Consider the following 20,781-nt stretch of genomic DNA (forward strand, 5'->3'; position numbering starts at 1 on the left):
CCGAAGCCTCTTTAAAAAACATTTATGTAAGTTTTTTCCTTAATCTAAACCTGTAGATGTATTTATCGTTGCTTACTAAAAACCATCCATTGAATCCAATCAAATTTAACAAGATATCTTGTTTTTAAGTTAATCAAGTTTTTGATGCAATATATCCCATTGATTTTTTCATTGAGCTAAAAACACAAACATAAAAATTGTTTAAACTAATACATGTTTTCTATTAAATAAAGCATAGAGATCACATTTATGGTTTTAGATTAAAAAAAAACACATGCAAGTATGTGTTCTGAAGGGTCTGGGATGGTCTGGAAGATACACCCCTCTCTCTATATATAATATAAACAATCTCAGTGCCATGCTAAATCATTGACATCACAAAGAGAAACGTGGGCGTGAGTACGCATACATATAAACAACGTAAAGTTGGAAACAGATGCAAACATTAGCTTCCCTGCTTAACAAAGCTCTCACGCAAGCTAAACAAACTGATTCTACAAACATATTTTGCAGTGGGATGAAAAGTAGCTGCTGCATTTACATGCAATACTCGGCGGCACCTCACAGAGAGGGCGATATCCAAATATAGCCATGGGTCTGCACGTATCCAGCTTTTGTGAGTAGGTTATCTGCTTCTTCCGGACCCCGACTTCCCACTTTGTAGGGAATTGGCTTGAATTCTCCATTATCAATTCTGTGCAGCAAAGGGGTGAATATCTCCCAGGCCGCCTGCGAGAGGAATTCTTTTAGAAATTTTCTTCCAGTTAGCCCACTAGAACATGGCAATCCAAGTGAAGAAACAGCACAATTTACCTTCAACTCATCCCTGCGGACGAAATGTTGCTGGTCGCCTCTTATTCTGCAAATATCATACCGATCAACTTATTCACTTATTTGCCACATCGTAACGTCAATATATCACAGGGAAATGGTAACACTACCGTTTATAATGACCAAATAATACCACCAATGCACCTTAAGGATGAGCTAGACATGCACTCTCTTTTAGACTGCTCTATATTTCAGCATAGGCTATGCGCACAGACATATATATGGGAGAGAGGATTTCAGACCCTCAAACTTCCTAATTCTTTAGTTTCCCTTATGCACCACAACCCAAAATAATATTGTTGAGGAGGATTAATAGTATTTTGCCAGGTGTGACTGAACAAGACTCATTTTGAAATTGGTGGCTAAGATATCCTCTCATAATAATTGTGCTTATGCATGTGTATGCATGAATCTCAATTTAATATTATCTACATAAGCTGTTGAAGAAAAATGGAAGTAAACATGAAAACCTAACTTATCCATATGAAAACAATACACGGTATGACTAGTTGATCTAATGCTATAAAAATAATCTGTTGAACAATAAACAAACAATAACAGACTAGGAGAATACGAGAATAAGATTACATTTTGGTTTATCAAAAAAGGATTACATCCCTTTCTGCATTCACTACAAATACCAAAACTAGCATATGTGTCTTATTGGGATGATTACTGAACCTAATTTCCACTCTTCATTCATACAAATAGTTATAGCAAAATGAAACCACTGAACAAGGTTATCATGAAATTCCTCGCTAGTCTCTCTGATTTCATATGGATATGTGGCTTGCCATCAAACACCTTACAAAAGACATGAGACAAGTTCAATCACTTCTATTTCCTTAACCGAGTTAATCAGGTTGCATGAAACTTGCAACCAATTTGTACCATTTCCATAGTGCATTCACAACCATAAAGATCACAGCTGAAATCACTGTTATTATGGAACATATGGAAAATGGAAAAGTTCAGAACATACGTGTCCAAGATTAGCCGTTCATATGCCTCAGGAATTACGACATCTTGATAACGTTGCCCATAAGATAAGTCCAGTTCACTTAAGATAGTTGACATCTCCAGTCCAGGTCGTTTAACCTGCATGAACAGAACAATGCAGTCAAAATCATATGGAGAGTCTGCATCTTTCCTTATTGACACCCGATGGAATCATCAAAACACGATGAAAAAGTTAAACCACTCATCCAGACCTAGCATGTCAACATAAATTCCTTCATAGCATATCAATCAAGATATGAAACTCGTTGAATGAAGGAAGTGCAGCACGAATAATTGAATAGGGCGGCAGCTCTTTCCTTAACATATACAATACTATGAAATATTTCAAAATTCAGCTACTAAAATGAGCTTATTCTCTAACTAATTAACATGCTTTCAAATGAGTATGGTCAACCGAACTGCTAGCACAAAAATATGTTTGCATATCCATAGATAGAAATGGGGGAAGGTCCATCAAATTTTCAGCTTTCCAAACCACAAAAGGTTTCTTGGACAAAATTTGAAAACAGGAAATGGGGAAGATTGAATTTCCTAATAACCATGAATTCAATAACATCATCGAGCAATTAGAAGCTAAAAAACATTACTAAGGCCAGCATATGCATAATATGTAATCTAAACTTCTGACAGTACAGGTGTATGATAGGAATGGTATTTATGTGTTATGAATCTCAATATGGAAAATATATCATGTTAATGCCTTGTTTCAACAGCACAAAAGTTGGCAGACTATTAAGGATAGTAGATGACCCACTACTCACCAATCACAATTTGGGTATATTGTTCATGTGAACTTGATCAGATGACTAAAGATCATAACTAGCATACAATCAGGAGGTTTACAAAACATTATATAGGAGATCATACAAGTAGTAAGGGACATTGATCAGTCATCACTGCTTAGATCCAAACAATTTCTTTTCCAATGTGTCAGACTTGAACATGGACTGATCTGGTCAATTAGGTACAAAATAAAGTTAATGAAAAAGTAAATGAGAAGTACAGAACCACTTTGAAAACCCATCAAGATTCAAGACATGTCCAACAGTCACAGCAACAGCAAATGGAAAGAACCTTGTAGTATGATTTTCTGTATGTAGTAATTGAATCACATATAATTACTTGTGGAGCTCCCTTTACCACTGCTGCTCTACCATAGTACTATATCATAACAAATAAAGTACATTATTCTTTCAGACTTATTATGGAATAGAATCTGACAATGCAGCAGGCCGGCAATTACAGACGGAGCAGACTGATGGAAAACTTTGTTCCTAGCCCAAAATTTTCATAGGTAATTTAAGTTCCAACAGAATGCAAGTATTGGATATGATAATGCAGTCTTCAGAATGAACTGCTTACTGTGAGTTTCATGTACATGGCCTCATAAGGTTGCAGTCGTATGACAAATTCATTTCTACTGTGTTTTTTGCCTGCATCAACCAAGAATCAATAAATAAAAAGAAAAAGATAATTCCATAACCAAAATTAAAGAATTTGAGGCACAACCAAATGAAATGCAAAACAAATATGAACCAACTTCATCCAGTACTGAAGGCAAGTTTCTGATTTCACGTACATTCACAAAGAACTTTGAGACACAACCAAATGAAATTCAAAAAAATATGAACCAAGGTCATCCAGTACTGAAGGAAAGTTTCTGATTTCATGTATATCCACAAAGAAATAAAGGTAATGAAGGAAGGCATGAACAAAATTTCATTATAATATTAGCAAATTAACATTTTCAGGTAGATATTTATATTTAGTTGTGCTTGAGAGGCACAGATGTCTATTGCCCTTGTGTTGTAGTTGACGTGTTATGTTGCATATTTGCAACTCCTCTAGTGCTCATAAACAAGAATCGGTCTTCACACTATTTGAGTATTCTGCAGGATCATGTTCATCATGAATTAACAGTCACGAGTTTCATCTATTTTGTCTCGTTCTCAAAATTTTGTTTCATTTGTGCCATACCACCAGATGGTGGCAGTAAATGCCAAAGAGGCCATCGACCAGAAAAAATTGAAATAAAAAGCAATCTCTCTGATATTTCATTTTGAACAAGCTAGGTTTGAGAAAACAAAATATCGTAGTCAATTTTGGGGTTTTCCTGAATTCTTGCTCAACCCGTCACTTCTTTGCGAGGCAGATTTATAGGTTTTCCCAATCTCTTTTCATGCCCTAGCAGTTTTTACTAGATATTGCTAGGAACCTCCAAATTTTCATCAGTTGCAAATCATGCAGTTGTAATATTTATGATTGATATCTGCATGACAACATGCACTTGTGATGGCATCGTTTACCAGTTATCCACCATTTCTGGTCTTTATGACAGTATTAAACATTTTTTATGTTAAAATCCTGCCTACCATAAAAAATCAATACACTTCACATGCCCTCCATAGAGTCAAAGTTAGTTTACCGATTATGTTAATGTGACTGACAACATCAATAAATATATGTGCCCAAACCAAGGTTGCCAAACTAGGAAGCGGAAGCGAGAAGGCATTTTAAAATTTATAGGAAGCGGGAAGCAAAGTATCTATTTCAAAGTGAAACAGGAATAAAAAATGAAGCAATATGGTAACTGAATAGGAATCAAACAAGAAGCAAATAAAAACTAATAAAATTGATTATTCTTATATTTCATGATTTTTTAGTAAAAGAGTTAATTTTTTGTTAAAATCTAACAATGATAGTTACCAATTTAGAGAAAGTACATGGGAAGTGAGTGGAAGCGTGAGAGAAAATAAAAGGACATGAAAAGAAACGTGAGAAAATAATATAGGAATCATAGACCATGCATGTGGGAAGCATAGAAGAAGCATGGGGGAATCGAGATTCTCATGAAGTTTTGGAAGCGAGGAGTATCGTGCTTCTGAAGCGAGTTTCTAAGAAGAGTGCTTCCCACCTACCTAAGAAGCTTCCGGTAACTCTGGCCCAAACACACTCTAGGTTGAAACTATGATCCTCTTGCTCACCTTGCTTCTTGAGCTTATAGAATGTGCACCGGTAGACAACCTTTTTTATCCATAGCATATGCTAGCTTCTACATGTCTTGTTGATCCATTGGTTTTAGTTGGACGCAAGCATCATCATTGTGAATGCCCCAACATTCTCTTGAAGCATTGCTAGCAACAACATTAGGTGAGCTTTCACTGAGCAGCTCTTTGATGGCCATACACAGCCATACATATCAGCAGATGTTGCCAACTTCTGCATGAGAGTTACTTTCATCTCACTTTCCTAACCTCCTGAACAAGCTTCTCTTTGTATTACAGACCTTAATAAACACCTACTCATATCACAGTGACTTGGACAGTTAGGACGCACAGTTCTCATACATGATCTTTTGACATGAGGCACTTTATAATTTTGCCTTGTTTTCTACCACATTGTGTGTCTTCATTTCTAAAGAGTTATTTTATTTTTCCCCAGTTGGAATATAAATTTTTTTGTATTCGTTATGGCCTTTTTCTATCTATAGTTTATGCATGATTAGACTTGCATCTCATATATGATGTGATATCTAACCCAATCCACTCTAGGCAACCGGTACATGGAAAGACCTAGGACTCAAACTTGAGACCTTGAATTGGAAAAGACTAGGACCATACCATTAAACTAAGGTAAGTTTTATTATGTTGTCAGCATAGTAAAATATTGTAACAAGATCCCTATTTTCCTGACGTTAAGTTTAGTCAAACTTCATCAGACTATCGCTGACTAGTTATTACTGGTCATAGTCACATACATCTGTCTTGGCTATACTTCAGCAAAACAAAATCTCAGGATATTATAGGATTTTTGATAAATCGTAAAAAATCTTGGGAAACTTGGTATTTGAAACATAAAAACTTAAAATAAAACAAAATAAGAAAAGGATAGTTCTTTTTAATATAAACAAAAAAAAATGCTAGGATCTGTTAAGAGTCAAGTAAACCTCATGTTGAAGTCGTGGGTATGGTAAAGTCCAGACTGTGGCTATGAGTACAAGGGTCAGAGTAATTCGAGAAGGGGGGTATTAGCTCTGGTAACATATTTAAGCTCATTTTAACACAATAAATCATTACACAAAATCAGCAAGGCAAGTGTTCAACCAGATTAGTGTCCTTAGCCAACACGAGGTGGGAAATTGTTATTCTTCAGACACCTATATAACTAACATTTGAATAGTGAAAAATAGATACATTGTGAATAAGAAAAGATTTTGAGGCTACATCAGTTAACATGAAAAGAGAAAATACTTCTTAGCTGAAACTTCAACTATCATGAGATGAAGTGGAATTAGGTGAAAGTGTAATCAGTGAGGTGAAACAAAAAAACTGCGAAGTTAGTGGAGAGTTGGGTCTAAAAAGCCAATCTCCAGGGATGCAGCTAACTTTCTGCTTGAATTCGATTTCAAGACTTATCTGACTAGCAAAGATCACCAAGTGCCTAAAACTCATTGCTACATTCTTAGCAAGGAGTGAACACATCAACGATGTGAAGCATAGTTAGCAGAAGCTTCTTAAAACCCTGGAAGCTTGCTTTGGAAGTGAAAAGCTACACATCTACAAAACTTTATGAGAAACTTGATTCCTAAAAATGGAAAAGCTGGCTTCTCCCATCATGAAAATAAATTTCTTTGATATTATCAAAGCCTTTCATATGTAAAAAAATGTACTCTCTTTTAAATCACATATGTAATAAATAACTTTTATCAAAATATCTAAAATTCATCTTAAGTAAAGAATACAGGTTTTAATTATATTTTTATGTTATTTTCTATTTATTTCTATTATTTATTTTTAACTCTCTATCTCTTAAGCATCTTAAATGATTCACACTTCACACAAGCACAAGCAGCTCTTAAACACTCGTTTCTCATTTCACATTTCATGCATCGCTTCTCACTCTTGCTTCTTACTTTGGGCAAGTATGAAGCCATATTATATAAAATAAATCAGGATTAAAGTAAAATTCAAAAAACGACTGAATCATACATCTGAAAATGTCACCAGGAACATCCTTGAATTGAACACGAATTTCTGCTTTCCTTGAGTTCAGTGCTTTTCCCGCTTTGAGTATAAAGGGAACACCTGTCAGGATAATATATATTATGTTAAGAAACATGGAAAGTATGGCAATTTCAACTATAGACATAAATTTATTCGACAGTAACCTCTCAAAAAAAATGGTAGTTGTGGACCAAGTTACACATCATGCCACTTGGCCAAACTCAACATCAAGTAGAGATCTTAAATTTTTCTTTTTTAGAAAACTTACACATGCACAAAGATGCTTGCGCTCACACACACATATGTGTTGTTAGTAGAGAAATGTAGATATAGATAGTTATCAGAAAAAGGATCAGATAATATAAATTGTAACTTGTTGTCCATATTTTTTGCACAACCTCTCTATTATCTGAAGTGCAAAATGCATGGGAAATTGGTAAAGTCCAGATGATCTTGCCTGATTTTGTGTGAGTAATCAGACGTGTGTTACATGGTGAATTAAGTACTTGGAATTTTTTTTCTTCTTCAATTATGATGTGTCCAACTTAATCTACAATGAAAAAAATACACATTCAAATTGGTTTTAGTAACTTCCTGTCATTAGCACTGCAACTATTTATTTTGTATCTAAATCTACAAAAAGGGACCTTTCATTAGTTGTTGATTAGCAAATTCATGTTATTCATATATTAAAATTAGATAAGCATGATTCAAAATTCTGGTGATGTTTTGATCAGATCTTGAGCAAAGAACTTGTGAGGCCTTGAGAGTGTCATAATTTATGCTTTTAAAATCTTAAAAAATTGGTTATAATAAGAATCATAATACGAAATAGGCAAGCTATTATATGAAATTGTACAGATATATTGAAAAAGAAGAATTACTGTAATAGTCTCCAAAACATGAGTTTGAAAAGGAACTCAGCACAAACTGTGATAGCAGTTCATAATGGCAGGTGAGGTAACATGATCTCCCTTGGTATGGAAATTTCATACACATCTATATGTGCAAGATTTTCCTTTCTCTCAATTTGTTTTATTTTTTTAACACTATTTTGCCTAGATTTAGATGGAGTAGTACAAGGGATATCTTATGGAGAAAAACTTTTCATCGGCAGTGACCTTAATGGACATGTAGGCATTAGTAGGGATGGATTTGAGAGTATCCATGGAGGCTATGGTATAGGAGACAGAAATGAAAGTGGAGAAAGGATTTTAGATTTTTGTTTGTCCTATGATATGATCTTAGCAAACACTTGGTTTAGGAAGAGAGAGTCTCACCTAGTAACATTTAAAAGTGGGGTTAATACGAGTCAGATAGATTTTTTCCTACTTAGAAAGAGAGATAGGGGTCGTTGCATCGATTGTAAGGTTATACCGGGAGAAAGTGTAGCTACACAACATAGAGTCTTAATTTTAGATCTTAGAATTAGACAATGCCGCAAAAGGGATAGACATAGGATAGATCCTAGAATTAAGTGGTGGGCACTGAAAAAAGCTAAACAAGGAATGTTTGTAGAGCAGGTAGTTAAGGGAGCTGATTGGTGTCTCGAGGAGGATTCAGAATCAATGTGGAATAAGATAGCGGGTGACATGAGAAAAGTGGCTAAGGAGGTATTGGGTGAGTCTAAAGGCGGTGCACCACTAGGTAAGGATACATCATGGTGGAATGAGGATGTCAAATTAGCTATTAAGGTTAAAAGAGAGTGTTATAGAAATCTAAGTAAGAGTCGTGATAATGAGAATTTGGAGAAGTATATGATAGCAAAGAAGGAAGCTAAAAAAGTAGTTCGAAACGCGAGAGCTAAGATATATAAGGAGGTTTATGACAAGTTGGATACCAAAGAAGGCGAGAAGGATATTTATAGGCTTGCAAATATGAGAGATAGGAAATCGAGGGATTTGGGTATGGTTAGATGTATCAAAGATGAAATGCAAACGGTTTTAGTCAAAGATGAGGAGATTAAGGAGATATGGAAAGATTATTTTGATAAGCTATTTAATGATAGTCATGCTCAAGATCTTGGAGACTTCTCCATTCCTTTTCATGAGATAAATCGTGACTTCATGCGCAAGATTCAAAAGAAAGAAATTGCAGAGGCTTTGAAGAAAATGAAATCAAGAAGGGCAGTTGGCCCAGATGGTATACCTATCGAGGCTTGGAAATGCTTGGGAGAAAAAGGTTTAGAATGGTTGACAAATCTTTTTAACTTGATTTGGCGAACAAATAAGATGCCTAATGAGTGGAGAAAAAGTACTTTGGTGCCTTTATATAAGAATAAGGGTGATATACAAGATTGCACAAACTATCGTGGTATAAAAATCATGAGTCATACTATGAAACTTTGGGAGAGGGTGATTGAGTCTAGGTTGAGGAAGGTTGTCATGATATCGGAGAATCAATTTGGTTTTATGCCTGGAAGATCAACTATGGAAGCTATACATCTTCTTAGACAACTTATTGAAAGATATAGAGAGAGGAACAAAGATTTGCATATGGTTTTTATTGATTTAAAGAAGGCATACGATAGAGTACCTAGGGACGTTCTCTGGTGGACAATGATGAAGAAAGGTGTTTCTCTCAAGTACATTAGTATAATTAAAGACATGTATGAAGGAGTAGTAACCAATGTCCGCACTTGTGGAGGGGTGACAACCAATTTTCCGATAACGGTTGGGTTACATCAAGGATCTGCTTTAAGCCCTTTCCTATTTGCGATAGTGATGGATGAGCTTACGAGATCAATTCAAGAAAATGTACCGTGGTGTATGTTGTTTGCTGATGATATTGTTTTGATTGATGAGTCTAGAGCTGGGGTTAATGCTAAGTTAGAATTATGGAGACAGACATTGAAAGCTAGCGGTTTTAAGTTGAGTAAGAGTAAGACTGAATATATGGAATGTCAGTTTAGTAAGCAACGAAGTAGTGATGGGAGTGTAGTGAAGCTTGATGAGCAAGAAATACCGATGAATGATTATTTCAAATATTTGGGATCCATCATTCAAAAGCATGGAGAAATTGATGGAGATGTAAATCATAGGATAAAGGTTGGGTGGATGAAATGGAAAAGTGCAACTGGAGTGTTGTGCGATCGTAGAATGCCATTGCGGTTGAAGGGAAAGTTTTATAGGACGACTATTAGACCCGCTTTACTATACGGTACGGAATGTTGGGCTGCCAAGAGACATCATGTTCAAAAAATGAGTGTAGCTGAGATGCGGATGCTTAGATGGATGTGTGGAAATACAATAAAAGATAAGATTCAGAACGAGGAGATACGTAAGAAGGTAGGTGTTGCACCCATTGAAAATAAGATGCGAGAGAATCGTTTACGGTGGTTTGGACATATTTGGTGAAGGCCTAATGATGCTCCAGTTAGAAGGTTGGAGAAATGGGAAAATATATTAGTTAAAAGAGGTCGGGGTAGGCCTAGGAAGACTTGGATGGAGATGATAGGAAAGGATATGAATGCTTTGAACCTCACCGAGGACATGGCATTGGATAGAAATGATTGGAGGAAAAGGATTCATGTGGAAGACCCAAAATGAATTTTTTTTTTGGTTCATATCGCTGACCCCAATTGTTTTGGGATGATGGCGTAGTTGTTGTTGTTTGTTGTTGTTTTCCTAGAACTTCAAACCAAATTGTCATATTTTTTCTTCACAAGGGTATACAAAGATGTCAAAGAAGCTCGAGAAAGAGAGGCTATCAAAGTTTTCATGCAGGAAACTAATTTTAATGAAGAATATCATTTTATTAATTGAAATTTAATATCTCCTCTAGAACTGTTTGAGTGAGTGATTAATCTGTTCTAATGAGAAGTGTGAAATTGTTTACATGTGCATTGCTAAGGTTTTTGCTTTTTCGCAGTTAACGTGTATTAACCTTGAAGGGTATTTTCTTCCATGCTATTCAATTTCTGTTTTCCCCCTTGTGAAGATAATCCTGGCAGATTGTACCCAAGCTATGCTATAAAGGCACATGGTACTTATCAGATATCACTGATTTTTTATCACAATTCCGCACCTTCCCATCTTTCATTGTTAATTCGGAGAATCACAGTTGCAAAAGTTGGGGTATTAGAATTCTTAGGAACTGTTGGATCATCTTTGTATCCTTCATACTGTCCAAGAACAACATCTTCATCCTCTATGGGCAAGACTGAATGAAGAACCTGGATTACATCAGACCATGAATCAGTATAACATACCTCCCGAAATACATTAAGCGAACCTAGGCCAAGTATTGATTGATCCCTTGGCAGAGGAAAGAAAAGTAATTAGTTAGAAAGGCTCATAATAACCATATGCATTTATTGATAATATTTGGAGAAAATTACAAACCTTCACTTTTTCATCTCGAATATGCTCTGATTTAAGAGATACTGGCTTCTCCATTGCAACTAAACAAAAAACCTGAGAGGACAGCTATTAATACTAATCAACTTTGCTTTTATAATAAATCTGTGGATTAGACAAGTAAATACAAGACATTCTATGACCAGCAAAGAAAATATGATGAAAACGTATGAGGAAAACAATGAAATAAAAAATGTTGAAATAAATATTCAAGTCATAACATGAAATGGAATTTAACTACATATAGAAACGACAGTATGAAACTTGATCAAATTCACAGGTTTAACTTCATACTGTAAATACATTACACTAGTTGTTTCCCCTATCTCAAAAGAAAAACCAAGAAGCCTCAAACCAGATGTGGGTTTAAAGAACATATCATTTAAGTTAACAGAAGCAAGAGTTTACAATGTTTAACAGGTATAATGGAAATTCATGTCATTTTTCTCATTAGTTTTGTGAAACTGACACTCAGATGACTAACTATGCTGCTTTGAGATGCAGAAATACTAACCTGGACTTTGATTTGATCAAGGAAGAGCTTGCTTGTTAGATATTTCTAACCTGTTACTTCAACAAATGCTTTTTCTGTATCTCAACCTATATCTCAATAACTAATACACGATCCATTCCACATATTCTTTACGTTTTAGATATTTGTTCACATCATGTTTTATATGTTATATATCCATTTATTACTTACTGAAAAAATATACCCATTTATCAGTCATCCAAAATATGAAAATTGTGTACCCTCATTGTTTGGGCTGCCATAGCCAATAATCCACAGTCAGTCGCGTCTAGGTTACTTCAGCTCTTTCGTCATAACTTACATGTAGTATAAGTATTCGTTTAACTTTTCACATTCTTTGGTCTTTCTGAAAAAAAAAAACTTGACATACTATTTGTATTAACAGTGAGTTACACTCATTGACATAAATTCTTTCAGATTTCTCAATAGAAACACCATTATTCCAGAATCTTCTTCAATTAATTAACAAGAATTATATTCATGTTTTTCTTTTTTTTTCCTTTTTTTTTACTGTCAAGAACCAAGAATATTGAGATAGCTTTGGTCTAACAATCACATCCAAGCCATTTTTCAATTGACTTTTACTGATCATATTCATAGCAAGCCACCAGAACTTTTTGCTACACTATTTTCTTTCTATTTATATTTAATATTTATCCTTCACCGACTTACTACAGAAAATTTTCTACAAGAAACATTATTTTATTAATAAAAAATAACTTTGTATTTGTATGTGTGCAGGAGCTTGTTTTCATGAAGGTACATGCTTATTTTCAAATCTAAGACTTCTAGATTTTAATAACAAAAAGTTTCCTAGGAAAAATTTATTTGGTGCTTGTGTATCTAAATTCAAAATTGGTGCATTAAGTTTTGTGCTTATGTATCACAAGTAAATGCTTCTCACAGAAGAAGCACTAAGTTTTACATCTGAACTCATTCTGCCCTACCCTATCAGAAATTTCAAGCATAACAAGTATGAGAACAATCATATTATAATTGTGTGATTAATTAGTAAAATTTCCTTCCAAAATATTCTTATAATCTTCAAATAATTCTTGGGTTGGTGATTAATAATTTGTTGTATGTATCATTGCATAAATCAAGCAAGAAGTTCATACCTGCAGCAAATGATTTTGAATGATGTCACGGATAATTCTGCAAAAGAATCACAAGATGGAAGAAGTTACCATTTGAAGGTGTCAGCTCTTATAACTACTGTAACATTCAAAAGTCAACTGCTACAAATTTATGCAATAAAAATAGGAAACCAGCAACCATTGAAATTAGAAACCAATGTTATTAAAAACGCGCCTCAAGGCACAAAAGGCATGCCTCGTCTAAAGGCGAGAGACCTTTTGCTTGCCCCAAGGTGTACGCCTCGTATGCTAAGAGGCGTACACCTTGGGGCAAAAATGCTATTTCTTAGCGCCTCAAGGCAAAAAGCCCCTTCACCTCTATGCTACGAGGCATACGCCTTGGGGCGAAGCACGCCTCAACATGAGGCACGTGCTTTTTACATTATCGGGTCAAAGACCCCATTTGACCCAAAAAGAGGGAAAAAAGAGGTGCCCCAATCCTAATTGGGGTCAAGGTCTCCCTTTTCCTTCTCGCTCTTTCCCTCCCCGCTCTTACTCCCTCTCCCTGCTCTCACCCTCTCCCTGCTCCCTCTTGCTCTCGCTCTCGCTCTCGTCTCTCATCCATCGCTATTTGTTCTCTCTCGGGTCTCGGCTGCAGCAAAGAGAAGAAGAAGCCCCAACCAACTAGGTACACTCCCGTCTCTCTCTGTTTCTCATCTCTCATCTCTCTCTCTCTCTTTGTCTCTCATCTCTCATTTGTTCTCTCTCTTGGGTCTCGGCTGTAGCAAGGAGAAGAAGGCTTGAAGCCTTGACCTCAACTAGGTACTCTCTCCCTCTGTTTCTCATCTCTCATCTGTAAGACCCGCAAATTTCTGAGAAAGTTTTAGGTAAATAAACCAGTGTTTTCAAAAATAATTATTGAAAAGTTAATATAAACTAAGGGTTTGTGAAGAATGTAAATCAAAAAAATTAATCCAGTGAATTAAAACCTACGGGGATTTGGATCTTGGTCCAATACTGAAAATATCTGAAATCCACTATCTATGGGAAACAGATCTAGTACCTAGATCTAGTTCATAGACAAATCCGAGATTTCAATAAAGGATATAAAAAAATTAATAATATATACAAGGATCGAATTTTGGTAATTGGATCCGGATCTCAAGAGGATCCAAATTGGATCTGGATCCCAAGATTTGGAATCCAAAATGATTGTAGATAGGAGTGTGGATCAATGCACATAAGACTCAGTCCAACATAGATCCAGAATTTATTGATAAAAAAAATGAAAGTAGTATTAGATATAAACTTTAATACATAAGGTGGATTTCATAATGTATGAAATATTTACATAGTATATACTTAGGGACATATATAAACTAATAAAGAGAGTGGAAGAGTAAGACGTTAAAGAGGGGGTGTTTTCTCTAGTGGACCCACTTCAACCAAAAAGAAAAATAAATAAATTAAATAATACAACAACAACAACAACTACGCCTTCATCCCAAAACAATTGGGGTCAGCGATATGAACCAAAAAAGAAATTCATTTTGGGTCTTCCACATGAATCCTTTTCCTCCAATCATTTCTATCCAACGCCATGTCCTCGGTGAGGTTCAAAGCATTCATATCCTTTCCTATCATCTCCATCCAAGTCTTCCTAGGCCTACCCCGACCTCTTTTAACTAATATATTTTCCCATTTCTCCAACCTTCTAACTGGAGCATCATTAGGCCTTCGCCGAATATGTCCAAACCACCGTAAACGATTCTCTCGCATCTTATTTTCAATGGGTGCAACACCTACCTTCTTACGTATCTCTTCGTTCCGAATCTTATCTTTTATTGTATTTCCACACATCCATCTAAGCATCTGCATCTCAGCTACACTCATTTTTTGAATATGATGTCTCTTGGCAGCCCAACATTCCGTACCATATAGTAAAGCAGGTCTAATAGTCGTCCTATAAAACTTTCCCTTCAACCGCAATGGCATTCTACGATCGCACAACACTCCAGTAGCACTTTTCCATTTCATCCACCCAACCTTTATCCTATGATTTACATCTCCATCAATTTCTCCATACTTTTGAATGATAGATCCCAAATATTTGAAAGAATCATCCACCGGTATTTCTTGCTCACCAAGCTTCACTACACTCCCATCTCTATTTCGTTGCTTACTAAATCGACATTCCATGTATTCTGTCTTACTCTTACTCAACTTAAAACCTCTAGCTTCCAATGTCTGTCTCCATAATTCTAACTTAGCATTAACCCCAGCTCTAGACTCATCAATCAAAACAATATCATCAGCAAACAACATACACCACGGTACATTTTCTTGAATTGATCTCGTAAGCTCATCCATCACTATCGCAAATAGGAAAGGGCTTAAAGCAGATCCTTGATGTAACCCAACCGTTATCGGAAAATTGGTTGTCACCCCTCCACAAGTGCGGACATTGGTTACTACTCCTTCATACATATCTTTAATTATACTAATGTACTTGAGAGAAACACCTTTCTTCATCATTGTCCACCAGAGAACGTCCCTAGGTACTCTATCGTATGCCTTCTCTAAATCAATAAAAACCAAATGCAAATCTTTGTTCCTCTCTCTATATCTTTCAATAAGTTGTCTAAGAAGATGTATAGCTTCCATAGTTGATCTTCCAGGCATAAAACCAAATTGATTCTCCGATATCATGACAACCTTCCTCAACCTAGACTCAATCACCCTCTCCCAAAGTTTCATAGTATGACTCATGAGTTTTATACCACGATAGTTTGTGCAATCTTGTATATCACCCTTATTCTTATATAAAGGCACCAAAGTACTCTTCCTCCACTCATTAGGCATCTTATTTGTTCGCCAAATCAAGTTAAAAAGATTTGTCAACCATTCTAAACCTTTCTCTCCCAAGCATTTCCAAGCCTCGATAGGTATACCATCTGGGCCAACTGCCCTTCTTGATTTCATTTTCTTCAAAGCCTCTGCAATTTCTTTCTTTTGAATCTTGCGCATGAAGTCACGATTTATCTCATGAAAAGGAATGGAGAAGTCTCCAAGATCTTGAGCATGACTATCATTAAATAGCTTATCAAAATAATCTTTCCATCTCTCCTTAATCTCCTCATCTTTGACTAAAACCCTTTGCGTTTCATCTTTGATACATCTAACCATACCCAAATCCTTCGATTTCCTATCTCTCATCTTTGCAAGCCTATAAATATCCTTCTCGCCTTCTTTGGTATCCAACTTGTCATAAACCTCCTTATATACCTTAGCCCTCGCGTTTCGAACAACTTTTTTAGCTTCCTTCTTTGCTATCATATACTTCTCCAAATTCTCATTATCACGACTCTTACTTAGATTTCTATAACACTCTCTTTTAACCTTAATAGCTAATTTGACATCCTCGTTCCACCATGATGTATCCTTACCTAGTGGTGCACCGCCTTTAGACTCACCCAATACCTCCTTAGCTACTTTTCTCATACCACCCGCTATCTTATTCCACATTGATTCTGAATCCTCCTCGAGACACCAATCAACTTCCTTAACTACCTGCTCTACAAACATTCCTTGTTTAGCTTTTTTCAGTGCCCACCACTTAATTCTAGGATCTATCCTATGTCTATCCCCTTTGCGGCATTGTCTAATTCTAAGATCTAAAATTAAGACTCTATGTTGTGTAGCTACACTTTCTCCTGGTATAACCTTACAATCGATGCAACAACCCCTATCTCTCTTTCTAAGTAGGAAAAAATCTATCTGACTCGTATTAACCCCACTTTTAAATGTTACTAGGTGAGACTCCCTCTTCCTAAACCAAGTGTTTGCTAAGATCATATCATAGGACAAACAAAAATCTAAAATCCTTTCTCCACTTTCATTTCTTTTTCCTATACCATAGCCTCCATGGATATTCTCAAATCCATCCCTACTAATGCCTACATGTCCATTAAGGTCACCGCCGATGAAAAGCTTTTCTCCATAAGATGTCTCTTGTACTACTCCATCTAAATCTTCCCAAAATTGATGCTTAATGGAATCATCTAAACCTACTTGAGGTGCATAAACACTAATAATATTAATAATATCCGTACCTAATACTAATTTAATAAGTAAAATTCTATCACCCTTCCTACGGACCTCAACTACATTATCTATAAACTGACGACTCATAACAATCCCTACTCCATTCCTATTCCTATTTATTCCTGTATACCAAATCTTATATCCCCAAGGTTCTATCACTTTAGCTTTCTCACCTACCCATTTGGTCTCTTGAAGACATAAAATATCAATCTTTCTCCTACACATAACATCTACTAACTCTACCAACTTACCAGTTAAAGACCCTATGTTCCAAGTGGCTAACCTAATTTTATGGTCTTGGACTAACTTCTTTACCCCCACCCGTCCAACAAAGTGAGGGAACCCTTGCCTATTTGACACCACACCCGGGCGCCGGTGTGACGCGTCGCTTCTGGGCGACGACCTAGCAACCCTTGCACATTTATCACTGCCTCCGGGCCTAGAGAGTACAGCGCGTCGCTCAGTAGGGAACGCCCCAACGAAATTCTCATATTGGTTCATTTTCATAGGATATGACAAAGTTTTTATGCTGGCTGTCACAGGCCTACCGCAACCCTCCTCCTTTATCCGGGCTTGGGACCGGCAGTGTATAACTACACAGGCGGAGTTAAATAAATTAAATAATAAAATATTTAAATAAAATAAAGCAATTAGAAACATGTTTTTCTCTTAATGAGTAGGGGTTATACTTAAGTAGAAGTGGTGGGCTGAACCCACACACCCCATTCACGTGAATGGGGGAAGTTACATGAGTTAATTCAAATGAGTATATATATATATACAATGAGAATTTTGATTTCTCTAACCACCACCCACTTCTCTCTCTCATTAAACCTCCCATACGTGAACACCATCTTAGCCAAACTCCCCCCCCCCCCCCCAACCACCACACACACACACACACACACTACTACTCTAGATAGATGACTCTTGGAATATGAAACCCCCACAAAAGTTAGCCCATGATGATATCTTACTTAATCCTTTTATAACTCCCATCCCCTCCCTCTCCAGTAAAGCCTGCGTGAACTCTCATTCCACGTACTTCTTCCTATACCTCTCTCTATATTTTGTTACAGCTGGGTAGTAGTGTTTGTGACAATAGTTAGCTGGATTCGCGGCCGACTACTATAGTTTAACTGGCGCTACATTGATTCGAGGTTTTTTGTTTGAGGTAGGTACTCTGACCTAGTATGTGCGTGTGGATTTAGGCTCTGTGAAATATCGATTTTCCCATGTTGTTAACTTCTAAAGTTTTCATTTCAATCATCCATATTATTGTTTGACATAAAAATTTAATTCATGTTTGTCGATTTTTCCCTTATTGTGAATTTCTGAAATTTTAATTTTGAACAACCATGTTATTGTTTGACATAAAATGTTTAATTGGTGTTTGCTGATTTTCCCATGTGGTAAGTTGCTAAGATTTTCATTTTTATCTGTAAAATCCATAAATTTTTAAGGGGCTTTCAAAAAAAAAAGATTTGGATCCAGGTTGGATTTGTAATATTGTGTATTTTTATACTTAATTGAATTTTGAGATTTCTGAAATTTCGCTAAGTGTTGTAGACATATAAGAAAACCCTCGATATTAGGATGAGATAATTGAGTCTGGGCATGACCTAGGTCTCATTGACAAGACCGAAACTAGCCAATTAAAAGGTGATACAAAATTTTATTTGCACCCTTTAAAATCAAGCGAAATTCGGGATAAATTCAGGCGAAATTCGAGTTATATACCGTTAGATGTGCCTCAAAATTCTGAGTTCAATGGTATGTTACTTTTCTGAATTTGGGTTACAATTGGCCCAAAAATCGCATTTTTTTAAAAAAGGCCTGTCTCGATGGGGTCTGGTCTGGATTGAATCAGACTGGATTTGATCCATATGATCCAATTTAATGTGGATTTGGACTCAGTCCAAGACTCATAATAATTAGGATCCAATCCATCTCAAGATCCATATGAATTTTGGATATGGATTTTAGATATCAATTTGGATCCAAATCCAAAATCTAGATCCAACGAAAATACAACGTTAAATTCAATATACAGGTTTAAATTAAAGGATTTTAAAGTTAAAAATGCTCCCAAAGGGATAAGGCACCCTCTAGAATTTTCCAGATATTTAATTATTAATAAATAATTAATTAATAATTAAATTAATATTAATTAATATTTAATTCCGAATTTCAGAAGTTGTTAAATGGTAAGGACTTTGGAAGAATCCATAATAGTCATGAGAAAGGCATAAGAACAATGGAACTCTAATAGAGTTGAAAAAAAGAGTAGAAAAGTCAACAAAGAGAGTTTTAAAAAAAAATTAGAAAGAAAAGTTGGAGATGGACTCCTATATGGGAAGTCCAATCTCCAGCCCTCTTTAGAAGGAGCTAGAAAGGGGGATGGGGAGTCACCCCTAGATGCCCTCTATATAAACACAAAAAAAAGAAAGAGAGGAAGGAAAGGAAGAGAGAGAAAGAAAGAAAAAAAGGAGAAGAAGGAAAAGAGAAGAAGAAGAAGCTACCTTCTTCTCCGATCATCTGACGCTTCCTCCCTCATTTTCGAACTTCAAACAAGGTATAGGTTCTTCTCTTCTTTCAAATGAGAAAAAAAGAGCGTAGATTGGGTTCTATGTAGCATATTAGTGGAAATACAAAAGAAAGAAGAAATCTGATTTACTCTTTTTCATCAATGTATATGTATATTTACTTGTTATCGACTTCTGCCATGTTCATACATATGCAGATCTGGCCCAGATCTGCTGCATATGGTGTAAAAAAAAAAGGAAAAAATGTAAATGTGTAATATATGTACATGGTGGACCCAGCCGACTGTCAGCTGGGAAACCTCATGTATGGTGAATCCCAGCCGACTCTTGGCTGGGCAGCACCATCAAATGATAGTCATTGCAGGCCTAACTGACAGTCGGCTGGGCAGTCACATGACTGGTAAAGCCTAGCCACTGTCGGCTGGGCAGAACTGAGTCTACGTAGAAAAGAAAATTTTCAGTTTCGAATTTGTGACAGTATCTTTTGTTCATGCACACTCATACAAACTTGGAAGTGATGTCGCACACTCTCTAAAACCCGTAACAAAAAAAAATGATTTTGGATCCAACGCGGATCTGAAATGCTAACCGCCCCCGTGCTTATAAATAAGCATGCAGGGGGGGGGGAGGATTCTCTCTTATGCAGAACAGGAGAACCCTCCCCCCCCGATGCCTCTCTCTCCCTGCTCAGTGCTCTCTCTACCCGAACCTCTATTTCCCCCATACGACCTCCCCTTGCCGGACTCCCTGCACCGGCAACCTCCGAGCTCTCCCCGATAGCCCTCAGCTTCTGTCTCCCTTTCCCCCGAGCCCCTCGCCTCTCTCAACCTTCGCCTGTCGGAGACCACCGACTCGTCGACCACCCTCCTGTCGCTCTCCCCTCTGCAGACCCTCGTCTCCCTCCCGGCTCTCTGTCATTCACGCCGGACGTCGGCTTCCACAGGAAAGCCCTCTCGTCCCCCTTGTCTTCTTCCTTCGTCGGCGACCTCCAGCCCCCCTCCCAGGTAATCTCTCTCCCTCACCCTCTCTCTCCTTTTTCGTTTAGTAGGAGAGAGCCGTCGCGTTGTCCCCTCCCTGCTCTCCCACTTTCCAGCCAGTGGGCAGGGGCGATGCCCCTACCCCTCTATGGGTTTTCCGGTTGGTGGGCAGGGGTGATGCCCTGCCCCTGCCCCTCTTTTCTTTTTCCCGGCCAATGAGCAGGGGGGCGCTGCCCCCCTACCACCCCACTCCTTGCTTCCCCTGCCACCTCTCGTTGGACGGCGCCGGAGCCCTCCTGCCCCGGCTTGTTCTCCGAGCCTTTCAGCTGCAGCA

General features: G+C 37.0%; 1 protein-coding gene across 1 annotated transcript in view; it reads right to left on the reverse strand.

Annotated features, from left to right (window-relative positions):
- Positions 1-304: 304 nt before the first annotated feature.
- The window catches only part of LOC149811764 (glucose-6-phosphate 1-dehydrogenase, cytoplasmic isoform-like), a 78,364-nt gene continuing 57,887 nt past the window's right edge, over positions 305-20,781 (reverse strand). The window contains exons 9-16 of the mRNA XM_089992520.1: positions 12,863-12,899; positions 11,198-11,269; positions 10,881-11,028; positions 6,840-6,935; positions 3,214-3,284; positions 1,814-1,929; positions 814-859; positions 305-729 (exon numbers count right to left, since the gene is read on the reverse strand). Coding sequence (XP_089848646.1) covers positions 562-729; positions 814-859; positions 1,814-1,929; positions 3,214-3,284; positions 6,840-6,935; positions 10,881-11,028; positions 11,198-11,269; positions 12,863-12,899 — 754 coding nt within the window. The 3' untranslated portion in view covers positions 305-561. The remainder of the gene's footprint in view (positions 730-813; positions 860-1,813; positions 1,930-3,213; positions 3,285-6,839; positions 6,936-10,880; positions 11,029-11,197; positions 11,270-12,862; positions 12,900-20,781) is intronic.

The sequence above is a fragment of the Nuphar pumila genome, chromosome 17 (assembly GCF_984573655.1).
Source record: "Nuphar pumila chromosome 17, dmNupPumi1.hap1.1, whole genome shotgun sequence".
Taxonomy (NCBI): domain Eukaryota; kingdom Viridiplantae; phylum Streptophyta; class Magnoliopsida; order Nymphaeales; family Nymphaeaceae; genus Nuphar; species Nuphar pumila.